This window comes from Hyla sarda, chromosome 8 (assembly GCF_029499605.1).
Source record: "Hyla sarda isolate aHylSar1 chromosome 8, aHylSar1.hap1, whole genome shotgun sequence".
In the NCBI taxonomy this organism is placed as follows: domain Eukaryota; kingdom Metazoa; phylum Chordata; class Amphibia; order Anura; family Hylidae; genus Hyla; species Hyla sarda.
The window spans coordinates 90,975,069-90,989,376 of NC_079196.1; the positions used below are offsets into that span (position 1 = coordinate 90,975,069).

Below are 14,308 nucleotides of genomic sequence, written 5' to 3' on the forward strand. Positions count from 1 at the left end.
GTACGGAGAAAGGAGAGGGGACCTCCGTGCGGCGTTATGAATGATCGGATCCCCGCAGCAGCGCTGCGGGCGATCCGATCATTCATTGAAATCGCGCACTGCCGCAGATGCCGTGATCTGTATTGTTCCCGGCACCTGAGGGGTTAATGGCGGACGCCCGCGAGATCGCGGGCGTCGGCCATCGCCGGCGGGTCCCTGGCTGCGATCAGCAGCCGGGATCAGCCGCGCATGACACGGGCATCGCTCTGATGCCCGCGGTTATGCACAGGACGTAAATGTACGTCCTGGTGTGTTAAGTACCACCTCACCAGGACGTACATTTACGTCCTGCGTCCTTAAGGGGTTAAAGGGAATCTCACAGCATGATCGTCAATAAACTGCTAGTTTTGACTAATATGCAATATCTCACCAAGAACAAGGATGCGTCTCAAGCTGTGCAAGCCGGTATTTGTGAGAAAATACCATTTCATTATGTTAATTCGTTTTATTAGGCGCATTGGGTGCATGACCTCATTCTGGGAGCACTGTCACTCCTGCCTGCATTTCTGCCCTCTGGCCCTGTAGCATCACCTGCTTTCTGTCACTGTGCTGTCCCTGTGCTCTATCACTATCAAGCCAGCATGAAATCTTGTGCAGGCACAGTATTCCCAATGCTGCAAAACCATGCAGTTTTATACATAGACACAAAAAAAGTTATAATGTTTATGGGGGGCCTTAACTGACTGTGGTGGGCTATGCTGAAGGTGTCCAGTTTTAGATTTGTTGAGAGGTTTGACAGGCATGGTTAGAAAAAGGATTTACATATATACAATTAATACATCTGTTTGCTAGCATAGCAACATGTTGCTATATAGACCAAATACAGTGCCTGAAATATCTGAGGGTAATGTCACACACAGTGCATTCACAGCGTTATGGCCTGTCCCAGGAGTGTGCATCCAGCTGTGCCCGTGTGTCCTGCTCGTAGCAGCAATCCGCCGCTATGAGCAGACAGAAGGAGCTGCGAGTCACCTGCATGCGCTGTGTACTCCAGACATCGCACCAACTCTTGGCCTAGCTCAGGGAGCAGGGGTTGCAGCTGCAATATCTGAAGAGCTGCACATTAGCGTACAACTTGCTGCTCCCGCTGTGTCTGCTCGTTGCGGCAGATTGCTGCTTCACACAGGCACGGCTGGGGACACGCTCTAGGGACGGCCAGTAGCACATCTGCAGCGTCAAAAATGCTGCAGATGTGATACGTGTGACCCCACCCTATTTCGTAGTCACTTGCAGAGAAATAACTTTGTAAAATCAGTCATACCACCAAATGGTGGTACAGTATGGTACATAGAACTGCAATACAGGATTGTGGGATGGATGGATAGATATGCAACTACCGTTATATAAAGAAATACTTGCAGATGAAAAACCTTGCTTGAAAAGCTCAATCTACAGGGGAATGGAGGAGGGAAGAGAAGGAAACATTTGGGGAGATTTATCAAAATCTGTCCAGAGGAAAAGTTGTTACCCATAGAAACCAATCCGATTGGGTTTAAAAGACATGTGAAAAATTAAATAAGAACTGATTGGTTGCGATGGGCAATGCAGCAGCTTTCCTCTGGACAGTTTTGGAGACATCTCCCCCATTGTGTTTGTAGGTTTACAATATCCTAGGGAACAGTTAAGCCTTGTTCATACTGTGTGGTTTATGATGCAGTTTTTATGTATTTTTTTTTTTTTTTTTTTTTTTATAGCCTTAAAAAAACAAAGTCAAAGCTGCTTATGACCTCTGTAGAAATGCTTTGCAGTCATTACCTTACTTTTCTGCATTACTACTTTTCTCTCCCTTCTCCATTTAGGAATAAACATTTTTAGGGTATGGTTATGTGTACAGGATCTGCTGCATATTTTCTGCAGCTGATTTTGCTACCCATTGAAGTTAATGGGTAGCAAAATCGGTTGCACAAACATGCAGCAGAACCTGTACGTGTGAACATATCCCAAAGAGTTTTCTGGGTAAATACGATAACCAAGTCTTAAGGATAGGCCATGAATGATCAGTGGGTTGCCAACGTGTCACTTCAACCAATCAGCTGTTCAGCGCAAATACTGCGCTCGAACTGCACAAGGAACAGGGCCAAAAGCAGTTAGCCTCACTCGCTCCATAGTGGCTGGGCCAGGGTACTACAGATCAGCTTGTCTTGAAACCCCTATACAGACTAGGGATCGACCGATTATCGGTTTGGCTGATAATCACGATTTTGGGCATTATCGGCAATTACCTTGCCGATAATGCCCCGGCCCCATTGCCTCCCCCATCCCCGGTTTTATAATTACCTGTTCCTGGGGTCAACGCTACTTCTGGCTCCTGCGTTACGCTGTGCGCAATGACGAGTAAAGTGACGTCACCGTCAGTGCGCACAATGACTGCTCAGGAGGACGCCTCCGGAGCCAGATGTAGAGTGGGCCCCGGGAACAGGTAATTATAAAACCAGGGATGGGGGAGGCAATGGGGGTGGTGCGGTGGGGGGTGCGACGCAGGGGGGGGTTCAGTGACAGGACTCAGGACCCCCGGACAGGCAGAGGGAGAGAAGCGGGTGGTGGCGGTGGTCTATGGCACTGCAAAAGCCGCTGCAGTTCATTGATTTAAAGCGCCCGCTTTAAATCAATGATCTGCAGGGGGGGGTAAATAGACGATAACTTATACCGGAATATCGGTATAAGTTATCGGCTATCGGCCCTAACCTCCACAGATTATCGGTATCTGCCCTAAAAATAAACTATCGGTCGATCCCTAATACAGACCCTTCCATATTCTAGGTTCAGTGGATGAAGACCTAAAGTTATAATCAGATATGATCTAACCTCTTGTGTGTTGCTGAAATTCTGACTGTTAAAATGACACAATGTTTCAGTGTGTTCAATCTTAATGTACTTTTGTTGGTATCTGGATCCTCTAGCCTACGGCTGCACATAATCTAATGAGTGCTCAGAAATGTTCATGTGCTTACATGTGACATGTTTAAAAAAAAAATTATAATTGCCCTGTGCTTTTGTGTAAGTTATTTCCCAAACACAAATTCAGGACCATCAATGATGAATATGAAGTTCTGCAGATTTCTTCATTTATAAGAATAGTCCTTAACAGAGCCGTTAAAAGGTATTTTTAAATACCAAAATACTGTCACTAAAGAGAACATTCTCTATAAAGACCAAAAATACTCCCATACATTTGATTACATGTGATTACAGCGCACTGATGTCTTCAGAGATCAGATCTGTTCTTTATGACCAGACAGCCATAACCATATCTCTTGTCCAGCCTGCAGCTTAAAGGAAGGTACAGGCCAATGAGCCAGCCGCTATTTGCTTTCTAAGCCTTCACCTGCACAAGTGAGTAATGGAAATGCTTGCTGTTGAAAGTGACCCTTTCTAGCCCATGTATCCTGAGAAAGTGCTCTGTATTTCCAGTACAAGTGATTGCCAACAGTTACACCCACCTGGTCAAAGGTGGTGATGGTGCCTACCCCTTGCCTCAGCCCTGGGCCTTTAATCTATTTTCTTATGTAAAGCACATACCATTCTGCACTTCTCCAGTACAGGTGTTTGTGATCGGGAATGAGGGAGAGGAGATGATCCATAGGGACATCATAAGTAATACTTTGGATTTCCTTATTTTCCCATCTCATAATACACATTATTTAGATGTTATATAACTTCTTTACTAGTAATAACATTGAACTTGATTGAACAGATTTATACTTTTATTTTTAGTAAATTTTGAAGCTGTGATCATCACAGTATCTGTGGTCGGAGGAGTCCTCATTTTGTCCCTGATAATCTGCTGCTACTGCTGTTGTAGAAAAAAGAAGAGTAGGAAGTAAGTATCACCAGGCATATGCATGTGGTTATGGATAAATATGTTGTGGTCCTTTTTTCAGTGAATTTATCCTACATGTTTCCATATTTTTAATGGGGTATTATTTAGAAGTTAACAAGACATGAGATATTGGTAAATATTTTAAAAGGCTGTGATTCTCTTGCCAGAGACCTAGACCAGCTGAATTGTTTTAGTATATGCTATACATTTTGAGGCTAGATGACACCTTTAACCCCTTAAGGACCCAGGGCGTATGGGTGCTCCCTGTTAAGGACCCAGGGCGTTACTGTACCTGACCAGGATGACTGCTAATATCTATCAGCAGGCATCCTGTGCAAATGCCCAGGGGTGGCTGATATTACAGTGGTTCTGACATTAACGCAAAACAAAAATACCCACATGTGACCCCATTTTGAAAATGACACCCCTCACGGAATGTAACAAGGGGTATAGTGAGCCTTAAAGGGGTACTCCGGTGCTTAGACATCTTATCCCCTATGCAAAGGATAGGGGATAAGATGCCTGACCGCGGGAGTCCCGCCGCTGGGGACCCCCGGGATCTTACACGCGGCACCCCGTTAGTATTCAGTCCCCGGAGCGTGTTCGCTCCGGGTCTGATTACAGGCGATCACAGGGCGGGTGACGTGTGACGTCACGCCTGCGCCCCCGTGTGACGTCACGCTCCGCCCCTCATTGCAAGCCTACGGGAGGGGGTGTGATAGCTGTAGGCTTGCATTGAGGCTTGTGTTTGACGAATTTTCATTAAAGATTGATGAGAAAATGAAGAAAAAAAATGTCACTAAAATGCTGGTGTTATCCTAACATCGTCTGTGGGTGAACTACAATGCTCAGAGGAGCGTCATTGGGATTTTGGAGAGAGAATGTGTCCGAAATTGAAGGCCATGTGTGTCTACAAAGCCCCAATAGTGCCAGAACAGTGCCCCACCCACATGTGACCCCATTTTGGAAACTATACCCCTCACAGAATTTAATAAGGGGTACAGTGAGCATTTACACCCCACAGGTGTCTGGCAGATTTTTGTAACAGTCATCCGTGAAAATGAAGAGAATTTTTTTTTTCCATTTGCACAGCCCACTGTTCCAAAGATCTGTCAAACGCCAGTGGGGTGTAAATGCTCATTGCACCCCTTATTAAATTCTGTGAGGGGTGTGGTTTCCAAAAATGGGGTCATATGTGGGGGGGTCCACTGTTCTGGCACCACAGGGGGCTTTGTAAACGCACATGGCCCCCGACTTCTATTCCAATCAAATTCTCTCTCCAAAAGTTCAATGGCGCTCCTCCTCTTCTGAGCATTGTAGTTAGCCCGCAGAGCACTTTACATCCACATATGGGGTATTTCCATACTCAGGAGAAATGGGGTTACAAATTTTAGGAGGCTTTTTTGCCTATTACCTCTTGTGAATATGAGAAATTTGGGGTTACACCAGCATTTTAGTGAAAAAAATCTAATTCATTTTCACGTCCAACTTTAGCGGAAATTTGTCAAACACCTGTGGGGTGTTAAGGCTCGCTGTACCACTTGTTACTTTCCTTGAGGGGTTTAGTATGCCATGTCGTTGTTTTTTTTTTTGTTTTTGTTTTTTTTGCTGTTCTGGCACCATAGGGGCTTTCTAAATGAGACATGCCCCCCAAAAACCATTTCAGCAAAATTTTGCTTTTCAAAAGCAAAATGTGACTCCTCCTCTTCTGAGCATTGTAGTGTGCCAGCAGAGCACTTGACATCCCCACATGGGGTATTCCATACTCAGAAGAGATGGGGTTACAAGTTTTGGGGGGGGGGATTTTCTCCTATTACCACTTGTAGAAAATAAAAATTTTGGGGGAAAACTAGCATTAAAGTGAAAAGGGTAAAAAAAAATGTATTTACACATCCAACTTTAACGAAAAGTCTTCAAACACCTGTGTGATGTTAAGGCTTACTGTACCCTTTGTTACGTTCCTTGAGGGGTGTAGTTTCCAAAATAGTATGCCATGTGGGTGGGGGGGGGGTTGCTGTTCTGGCACCATGGGGGATTCCTAAATGTGACATGCCCCCCAAAAACCATTTCAGAAAGACTCACTCTTCAAAATCCCATTGTGTCTCCTTCCGTTCTGAGCCCTCTAGTGCACCCACAAAGCACTTGACATACACATATAAGGTATTTCCTTACTCAAGAGAAATTGGTACAAATTTTAGGAAGATTTCTCTCCTTTTACCCCTTGTGAAAATTCAAAACGAACATGCCAGTGTAAAAAAGAAAGATTTTAAATTTTTTTCCTTCACTTTGCTGCTATTCCTGTGAAACACCTAAAGGGTTAACAAACTTTTTGAATGTCATTTTGACTACTTTGAGGGGTGCAGTTTTTATAATGGGGTCATGTATGTGGTATTTCTAATATGAAGACCCTTCAAATCCACTTAAACTGAACTGGTCCCTGAACAATTTCGATTTTGAAAATTTTCAGCAGCAATTTTCCAATTTTTCCGAACTTTGAAGCCCTCTGTCTTCCAAAAGTAAAAACATGTCAGCTTTATGATACAATCGTAAAGTAGACATATTGTATATGTGAATCAATATACGTTATGTGGAATATCCATTTTCCTTAAAAGCAGAGAGCTTCAAAGTTAAAAAAATCAAAATTTTCATTTTTTTCATAAAATTTTGGAATTTTTCACCAAGAAATAACGCAAGTATCGATGAAATTTTACCACTAACATGTAGTAGAATATATATAAAAAAAAAATAAAAATAAACAATCTCTGAATCAGTATGAAAGGTAAAAGCATCCCAGAGTTATTAACCCCTTAAGGTTTTTCTGGTTTTTCCTCCTTACCTTTTAAAAATCATAACCCTTTCAATTTTCCACCTAAAAATCCATATTATGGCTTATTTTTTGTGTCGCCAATTCTATTTTGCAGTGACATTAGTCATTTTACCCAAAAATGCACGGCGAAACAGGAAAAAAAAACCCTACTTATTTAGGTTTGATTTTGTCGCACTTCTGGAAAAAATCATAACTACATGCAGGAAAATGTATACATTTAAAAATGTCATCTTCTGACCCCTATAACTTTTTTATTTTTCCATGTACAGGGTGGTATGAGGACTCATTTTTTGCGCCGTGATCTGAAGTTTTTATCGATATGATTTTTGTTTTGATCGGACTTTTTGATCACTTTTTATTCATTTTTTAATGGTATAAAAAGTGACCAAAAATGCGCTTTTTTGACTTTGGAAATTTTTTGCGCGTACGCCATTGACCATACAGTTTAATTAATTATATATTTTCATAGTTCGGACATTTACGCACGTGGCGATACCACATGTTTTTATTTTTTTACAGTTTTATTTTTTTTTATGGGAAAAGGGGGGTGATTCAAACTTTTATTAGGGAAAGGGTTAAATGACCTTTATTAGCACTTTTTTTTTTCTTTTTTTTTTTTGCAGTGTTAGGTCCCATAGGGACCTATAACACTGCACACACTGATCTTTTACACAGATCACAGGCGTGTATTAACACGCCTGTGATCAGTGTTATCGGCGCTTGACTGCTCCTGCCTGGATCTCAGGCACAGAGAAGTCATTCGCCGATCGGACACAGAGGAGGCAGGTAAGGGCCCTCCCGGTGTCCTGTCAGCTGTTCGGGACGCCGCGATTTCACCGCGGCGGTCCCGAACAGCCCGACTGAGCAGCCGGGTCACTTTCACTTTAGAAGCGGCGGTCAGCTTTGATCGCCGCTTCTAAAGGGTTAATACCGCACATCGCCGCGATCGGCGATGTGTGGTATTAGCCGCGGGTCTCGGCCGTTGATGAGCGCCGGGACCGACGCGATATGATGCGGGATCGCGACGCGATCCCGCTTCATATCGCGGGTGCCGGCGCAGGACGTAAATATACGTCCTGGGTCGTTAAGGGGTTAATGCTTAAATGGACAGTGGTCAGATGTGCAAAAAAATGGCCAGGTCCTAAGGTGAAAATGGGCTGGGTCCTTAAGGGTTTTAAAGACTGGCACAAAAAAGCCTGGTCCTACTTATCTAATTTTTATATGTACAGTACTGGCCCAGATTTATCAAACTGTGAGAGAAAAAGTGGAGTTATTTTTCCTACTGCAGCCAATCGCAGCTGCGATTGGTTGCTGAAGGACAATGGGGGAGATTTATTAAAATCTGTGCAGAGGATAAGTTGACCATAGCAACCAATCAGATCGGTTATTTAAATTTTTTTTTTTAAAGGCCTCTGAAAATGAAAGCAGTAATCTGATTGGTTGCTATGGGCAACTGCTCCGCTTTTCCTCTGTACAAGTCTTTATATATCTCCCCAATGACTCCACTTTTTCCTTCACACATTTTGATAAATCTCCCAAAGTGTGCTTATATTTAAATAGTTATGGCCGTAAATGTTGGCACCCCTGAATTTTTTTTCTAGTAAATTAAAGTATTTCTCACAGAAAAGGATTGCAGTAACACATGTTTTGCTATACACATGTTTATTCCCTTTGTGTGTATTGAAACGAAACCAAAAAAGGGAGGAAAAAAAGCAAACTGGACATAATGTCACACCAAACTCCAAAAATGGGCTGGACAATATTATTGGCACCCTTTCTAAATTGTGGATTGTTTCAAGCATGTGATGTTCCTTTAAACTCACCTGGGGCAAGTAACAGGTGTGGGCAATATAAAAATCACACCTGACAGAAGTTCACTTAGACTTTGCATTGTGTGTCTGTGTGTGCCACACTAAGCATGGACAAAAGAAAGAACTGTCTGAGGACTTGAGAACCAAAATTGTGGAAAAGTATCAACAATCTCAAGATTACAAGTCCATCTCCAGAGATCTTGATAATGTTGTGCACTGTGGACAAAAACAGTAAAACATGTGTTACTGCAATCCTTTTCTGTGAGAAATACTTCATTTTCTAGAAAAATTTCAAGGGTGCCAACATTAACGGCCATGATTGTATATATATTTTTATAATTTTGTAAAAAAAATTATTTTTTTCTCCCCTCCCTAGCTCAAGCCTAGAGACTGAAAAATCCATTAGGGAAAAGGAGGAGAGACGAGTGCGTCAGGAAGAAAGGTACAACAAGTAAAATTGATGTGTGGGGAACTGCTGGGTTTTCCCTCTAAAGTCATAGATCCCCCTATTCCACAGGATAAATAAATGTGTTAACACAGATGACCGTGATGCAGCAATAATATGCTTGCATGCCAGCTGCTCCATTCACTGCTATGGTATTGATGGCGATTGCTGAGGACAATATCATTCAGTCCCATAGCAGTAAATGGGGAGGCAGTCCTGCTGCTTCAGTCTCAAGGGGCACCCAGAGACAGAAGGTTTTGGTGAACCCAAGAAAACACCATTATTGTGTATCCTGCGGATAGATGAAAAATGATTTGTAAGTTTAACCCCATTTAAGCAAAACAATTTACTAGTGAGGTAATAATGTAGTAAGGGGATGACAGAACCAAATAATGTTAAAGGTTTTCCCATTGATATCCTATGCAGGGTGAATAGGCGATTAATAGCTGATCGCCAGGGTACTGAAATCCAGCACCCAGCTGATAAGCAGTTCTGCAAAGTTGTGGTACATGAATGTGAATAATGTACAGAAGCTCTGTATATTGACTTTAATGGGCACTACCACTATAACAAACAAGCTCCCATACATTGTATACACTCTGGCTGTGCAGAACCGTTGATCAATAGGGGTGCTGGGTGTTTGCTTGCTGCCACTCTGCTGTTGATGGCCTATTCTCAATGGGGTTCCTTTGAAAAACCCATTTATCTAACGAAATGGATAAGAGAACCAAGTAAACAAAATGAATACTTAGATCTCACTGTGGTTGTAGGTGTTATTACTAGTAATAACTAGTAATGTAAGCTATTAAGGTATGCCTGTTAAACACTAAATTCCTAGTATGCAGCCAGTACATTCTAATAGAACTGGAATCTGCCAGAAATATTGGCAATTAGTCGTCTGTTTTTATCTTCAGTAGTAGAGTAGACCTTTTGTCAGGGTCTTGCAGGTTTGTTCATGGTCATAGCTTCCGACTGTATTAAGTATCGACCACCTGGTCGACCTTTACCTATATATTTGTATCATCTGTAATCCAGGAGAGTAAAGACTTGCGGCAGAATTCCTGATTGTTTTATGAGGGATCTCTCATTCAGAACCTTCATCTACTAGTCAGACCAGAGAATGGTTACAGGACCATTTCAATAAAAACTCTTTGGCGTATACAGTGTCTTCTGACATTAAACACTAGCTGCTGGTTCCAATTGATGTGTATCGATCCAGTAGTGATATGCTCTATGATCAGCTTATTAGGGCAATTGACCAACAAAAAGGGGTTGGCCAAGATTGTGGATTTGGAATGATCACATCATTTAAAGAGAAATGCTAGAACTGGTGCGCTTATCCCTTAAAGAGTTGCTCCCACCATCCTATTTTTTCTGTCCCTGCCTATTGCCAGTCTATCCCTAACCACCTCCTTGCCTTTATTTTTTCATTTTTTCCTAACCGATAAATAACTTTGTCTGCCTGGTAGTGTGCTCACAGTGACGTCACTGATGCCTGCTGGGGGGGGCCGACTTCCGCCCTTAGTTCATCTATACAGGGTGCCTCCAGCTGTTTCACCACTACAACTCCCAGCTGGCCCTGACATCTATTGGCTGTCGGGGCATTACATAACTGGGAGTTAGTGTTGAAACAACTAGAGGCACTCTGTGCTGAAAACAATCTTGTAATGTAACGGTCATGGCGCCCCACTCCCCCCATAACCCCCCCCCCCCCCCTCCCCCCAATTCCTTACAAGACCACGGCCGCAGTCCAAATCACCCCCACCCCCGCCTCCTAAAAACTCCCTATAGAGCGCTACCCACTCCCTAGATACCTTTACAACTTCCTATGTCCAAGACAGCAGCACTGCGCGGTGCCGTGCGGATGACTGGAGGCTGTGCCGGTGCGCGAGGCTAGGTAGCAAATGTCACAGCACTCGCTCCCGCCTGTCTTATTGACAGGCAGGGAGCAAGTGCAGGCTGAATGAATTTGGACCGATGCCCGGCCGGCATCGGTCCGAATTCAAGCGTGACGTCATGATGTCAAAGTACTACAACATATCAAAAAAATGTTCATGACAGTGCCCATTTAACTGACAAGATAGGAAATAAGTGTTTGATTGCAGGGATCCAACTACTGGGATCACTAACGATCATACACTTATCCCCTATCCTGTCAATAGGGGAAAAGAACAGAAGTACCGGCATTCACTTTTAATTTCACTGATCTAGAGTTTTTTCCAGTACTGTGACACAATTCGTGAGAGCAGGACATACTAGAATAGTGTAATGGGGGGAAGGAATTTCAGCAAGTATCTGTATGGAGGTTCAATTTGTATAGGGTGCGCTTTGCCCAGGAATTAATGGGGTCCGGTCACTTTGTAGTTCCATACTTAATCGTGTGTGTGTGTGTTTTTTGTTTTTAGAAGAGTTCAGATGAAGAGTCGACATGATGAAATAAGAAAGAAATATGGTAAGTTCCTTTTTATTTTCTTATCCAGTTGGTTTCAGACATAAAAAGCATAAAACTGCTGTCATATATTTACTAAAAAAAAAGAAAAGCAGGAAAAACCATCCGGACTGCCTCTATAACAGATATTTGTATGTTATCCCAGGATTTGCTTGGGTTTCCTCTCACTCCAAAAACATTCTGAAAAGTGAACCCCAATGGGGACAGGGACCTTTCTGAGTTTACAGCGCTGTGCAATCTGTGTGCCCCATAAAAATTACCTGGAGCTTGAGCATCAATTTTTATGTGTGTATAGGAGTGACATCCTGGCACCTCTACTCTTTGACAAATATTTGTACAAAGTATAGTGACACCTAGTGGTAGTTCTTCTATACTACTTGCAGTTTATTCTTAAATTGTTGTTCAGTGGTTGCCTACATTTTAGATTGCCGTGGCAGCAAATAGCTAAATGTTATCTACGCCAGTATCCTTCTTGTTGAGAATTACCACCCAGAATTTAAGCTTGGAAATACCAGACTGGATCCACATAGCCTCCCACTGCAGTCAGTGGGATTCCACAGAGAAATTAGTGCTGCACAACTTCTTCCAAAAGAATTAAAGGAAAACTGTCGGCTTGCTCACCCTGCACTAACCAGCGGTTTGATGCTTACTGTGCCCAGATCCTCGCGGCTGTTCGTCCGATAACTTCATTTATCCCTTTATGCTAATTAAGTGCTAACTGGCACAGGCGGGATGACTGGCACTTTGACGTCACCACTGCAGCGCCGCCCAGCTCATAAATATTCCTCCCCTTCCTCCGCCTCTCCTTCATTAGAGAGCGGGGAGAAGAGGAAGGGGAAGAATATTGATGAGCTGAGGCGCTGTGGCCGGTGCCAGTTAGCACTTAATTAGCATATAGGGATAAACAAAGATATCGGGTGAACGGCCGGGCGGATCCGGGGACAGAAAACATCAAACTGATCAGCGTCCTCCGCATGATCAGCTGGTACCGCTGGTTAGTGCGGGGGGAGCAAGCTGACAGTTTTCCTTTAACTAGTTCTTGTGCATAGTGGACCATTCATGGATTATATATGAATCATGTCATGTAATGCCTGGATAAGGCTTTCACCAAAAGCAAGTGAAACTTGACTAGAAACCTTGGTAGAATTATCTGTGATTCCTAATAAAGATAGTTTAATCGTTATTTCTCTAATGTATGGACCAGTGTCTTCAATGTTAAATGCCCCCCTTTTTTGGTTAAATACGCTGTGTATATATAATGATTCTATTTGAGAAGTTTCTTAAATAAAAGTAAAAAATTTAATTACCGTAGTGGTTTAATGATAAATTTTTAAGATTTTAATGATTTACTTTTCCTTTTTCCAATTGTAGGTTTGTTCAAAGAAGACAATCCCTATGCAAAGTTTGACAGTTAGGTTCTGGATGTTGTCAGCCCAAGGATGTCAGTCTATACCTTTTTAATAAAGCAAAATGTTCTTCGTACTGTATGAACCCAAATTCTCCAGCAGTGACGAGCCTTCCCTGTGACCATAATGCTAGGACCAACTGTGAAAGAACCCTCACTCCTAATCTGATCATTCATTATTGTCTTTTCATCGGTTGTCTATTGAGTTCCAGACATAACTGTTGACGACAAATTTTCTGGTCAAGGACTTAAGCAGAAGCACCTTTATACATCCTGAAATGTCAATTTTAAGCTTGTCAGCAAAATTACTGATGTGAGGTATACTCAAACATGGTACAAATACTGTATGGAAACATACCATATAACAGTGGTCTTCAACCTGCGGACCTCCAGATGTTGCAAAACTACAACTCCCAGCATGCCCGGACAGCCGTTGGCTGTCCGGGCACGCTGGGAGTTGTAGTTTTGCAACAGCTGGAGGTCTGCAGGTTGGAGACCACTGCCATATATATTATATTCCTTTAAGTATGCTTCATACACTTGTGCTAACCTTGTCATATAAAGGATGGTTAAAGTATTCCAGTACAGATTTTTCAGTTTTTTATATGCATAACACTCCTTTTCCTCATAGTTTATTATATATAAAACCACCACATGCATTGTTTGTACTGCTGTTCTGCTTTTATCGACTTTTTGAAAAACTTTCATTGATGGATACGTCTACCCTCAGCGTCATGTTATGACTAACAATAAAATTACTAAATCTCATTTAGCAGGTACCTGTGCATAAATCCAAATGGGTCTCTGGGAAAATACATTTCTAAACCGGAGAACCCCCTTAAAAGACCCTGTTAGTGTTAATAAAAGGGGTCTATATGGTTGGAGTTAGTAAACTCACATTTGCTCACTTTGTAACATTTGGCTGCACTATTCTGATATGTAAAGTAATGCTAAAGCAATATCCTCTCTGCACAGTGCCTTTTGTTTTTATTCCCCAAGACCACCGCTACAGCCATGTATATATGCTCTCAGCGAGATAAGTAGTATCAAAAGACAATTGTCCAGCACTGCTAGACTAAGGTGAACGGCAGCAAGTGTGACGTGGATAGAGCTGTCTCTCCTGTATTTGGAACTCTGGTCGCGGTGGTGCTAAGCTTAAAGGCAGTAAGCAGAAATAATGGCAAAGAAAACAGAGCTTGCACTCACCATCCAAAGTAAATTCTTTATTCCTTCGTGTCAGGCATAACAGGCTGGTGGGGGGTGGAGTGGGACCGAGACAGACTGTTTCACGCCGCTCGGGCGCTTCTTCCAGCCGGTATACAGGCTGGAAGAAACACCCGAGCGGCATGAAACAGTTTGTCCCGGTCCCACCCGCCTCCACCAGCCTGTTATGCCTGACACGAAGGAATAAAGAATTTACTTTGGATGGTGAGTGCAAGCTCTGTTTGCTTTGCCATTATATATATATATGCTTTTAGGCTGAACTTTAAAGCTCCATTGAAATAGTGATGA

General features: G+C 42.7%; 1 protein-coding gene across 1 annotated transcript in view; it reads left to right on the top strand.

Annotated features, from left to right (window-relative positions):
- The window catches only part of PTTG1IP (PTTG1 interacting protein), a 31,083-nt gene extending 18,234 nt beyond the window's left edge, over window positions 1-12,849 (top strand). Inside the window, exons 4-7 of the mRNA XM_056533714.1 lie at window positions 3,754-3,859; window positions 8,874-8,939; window positions 11,348-11,394; window positions 12,763-12,849. Coding sequence (XP_056389689.1) covers window positions 3,754-3,859; window positions 8,874-8,939; window positions 11,348-11,394; window positions 12,763-12,806 — 263 coding nt within the window. The 3' untranslated portion in view covers window positions 12,807-12,849. The remainder of the gene's footprint in view (window positions 1-3,753; window positions 3,860-8,873; window positions 8,940-11,347; window positions 11,395-12,762) is intronic.
- Window positions 12,850-14,308: the final 1,459 nt, after the last annotated feature.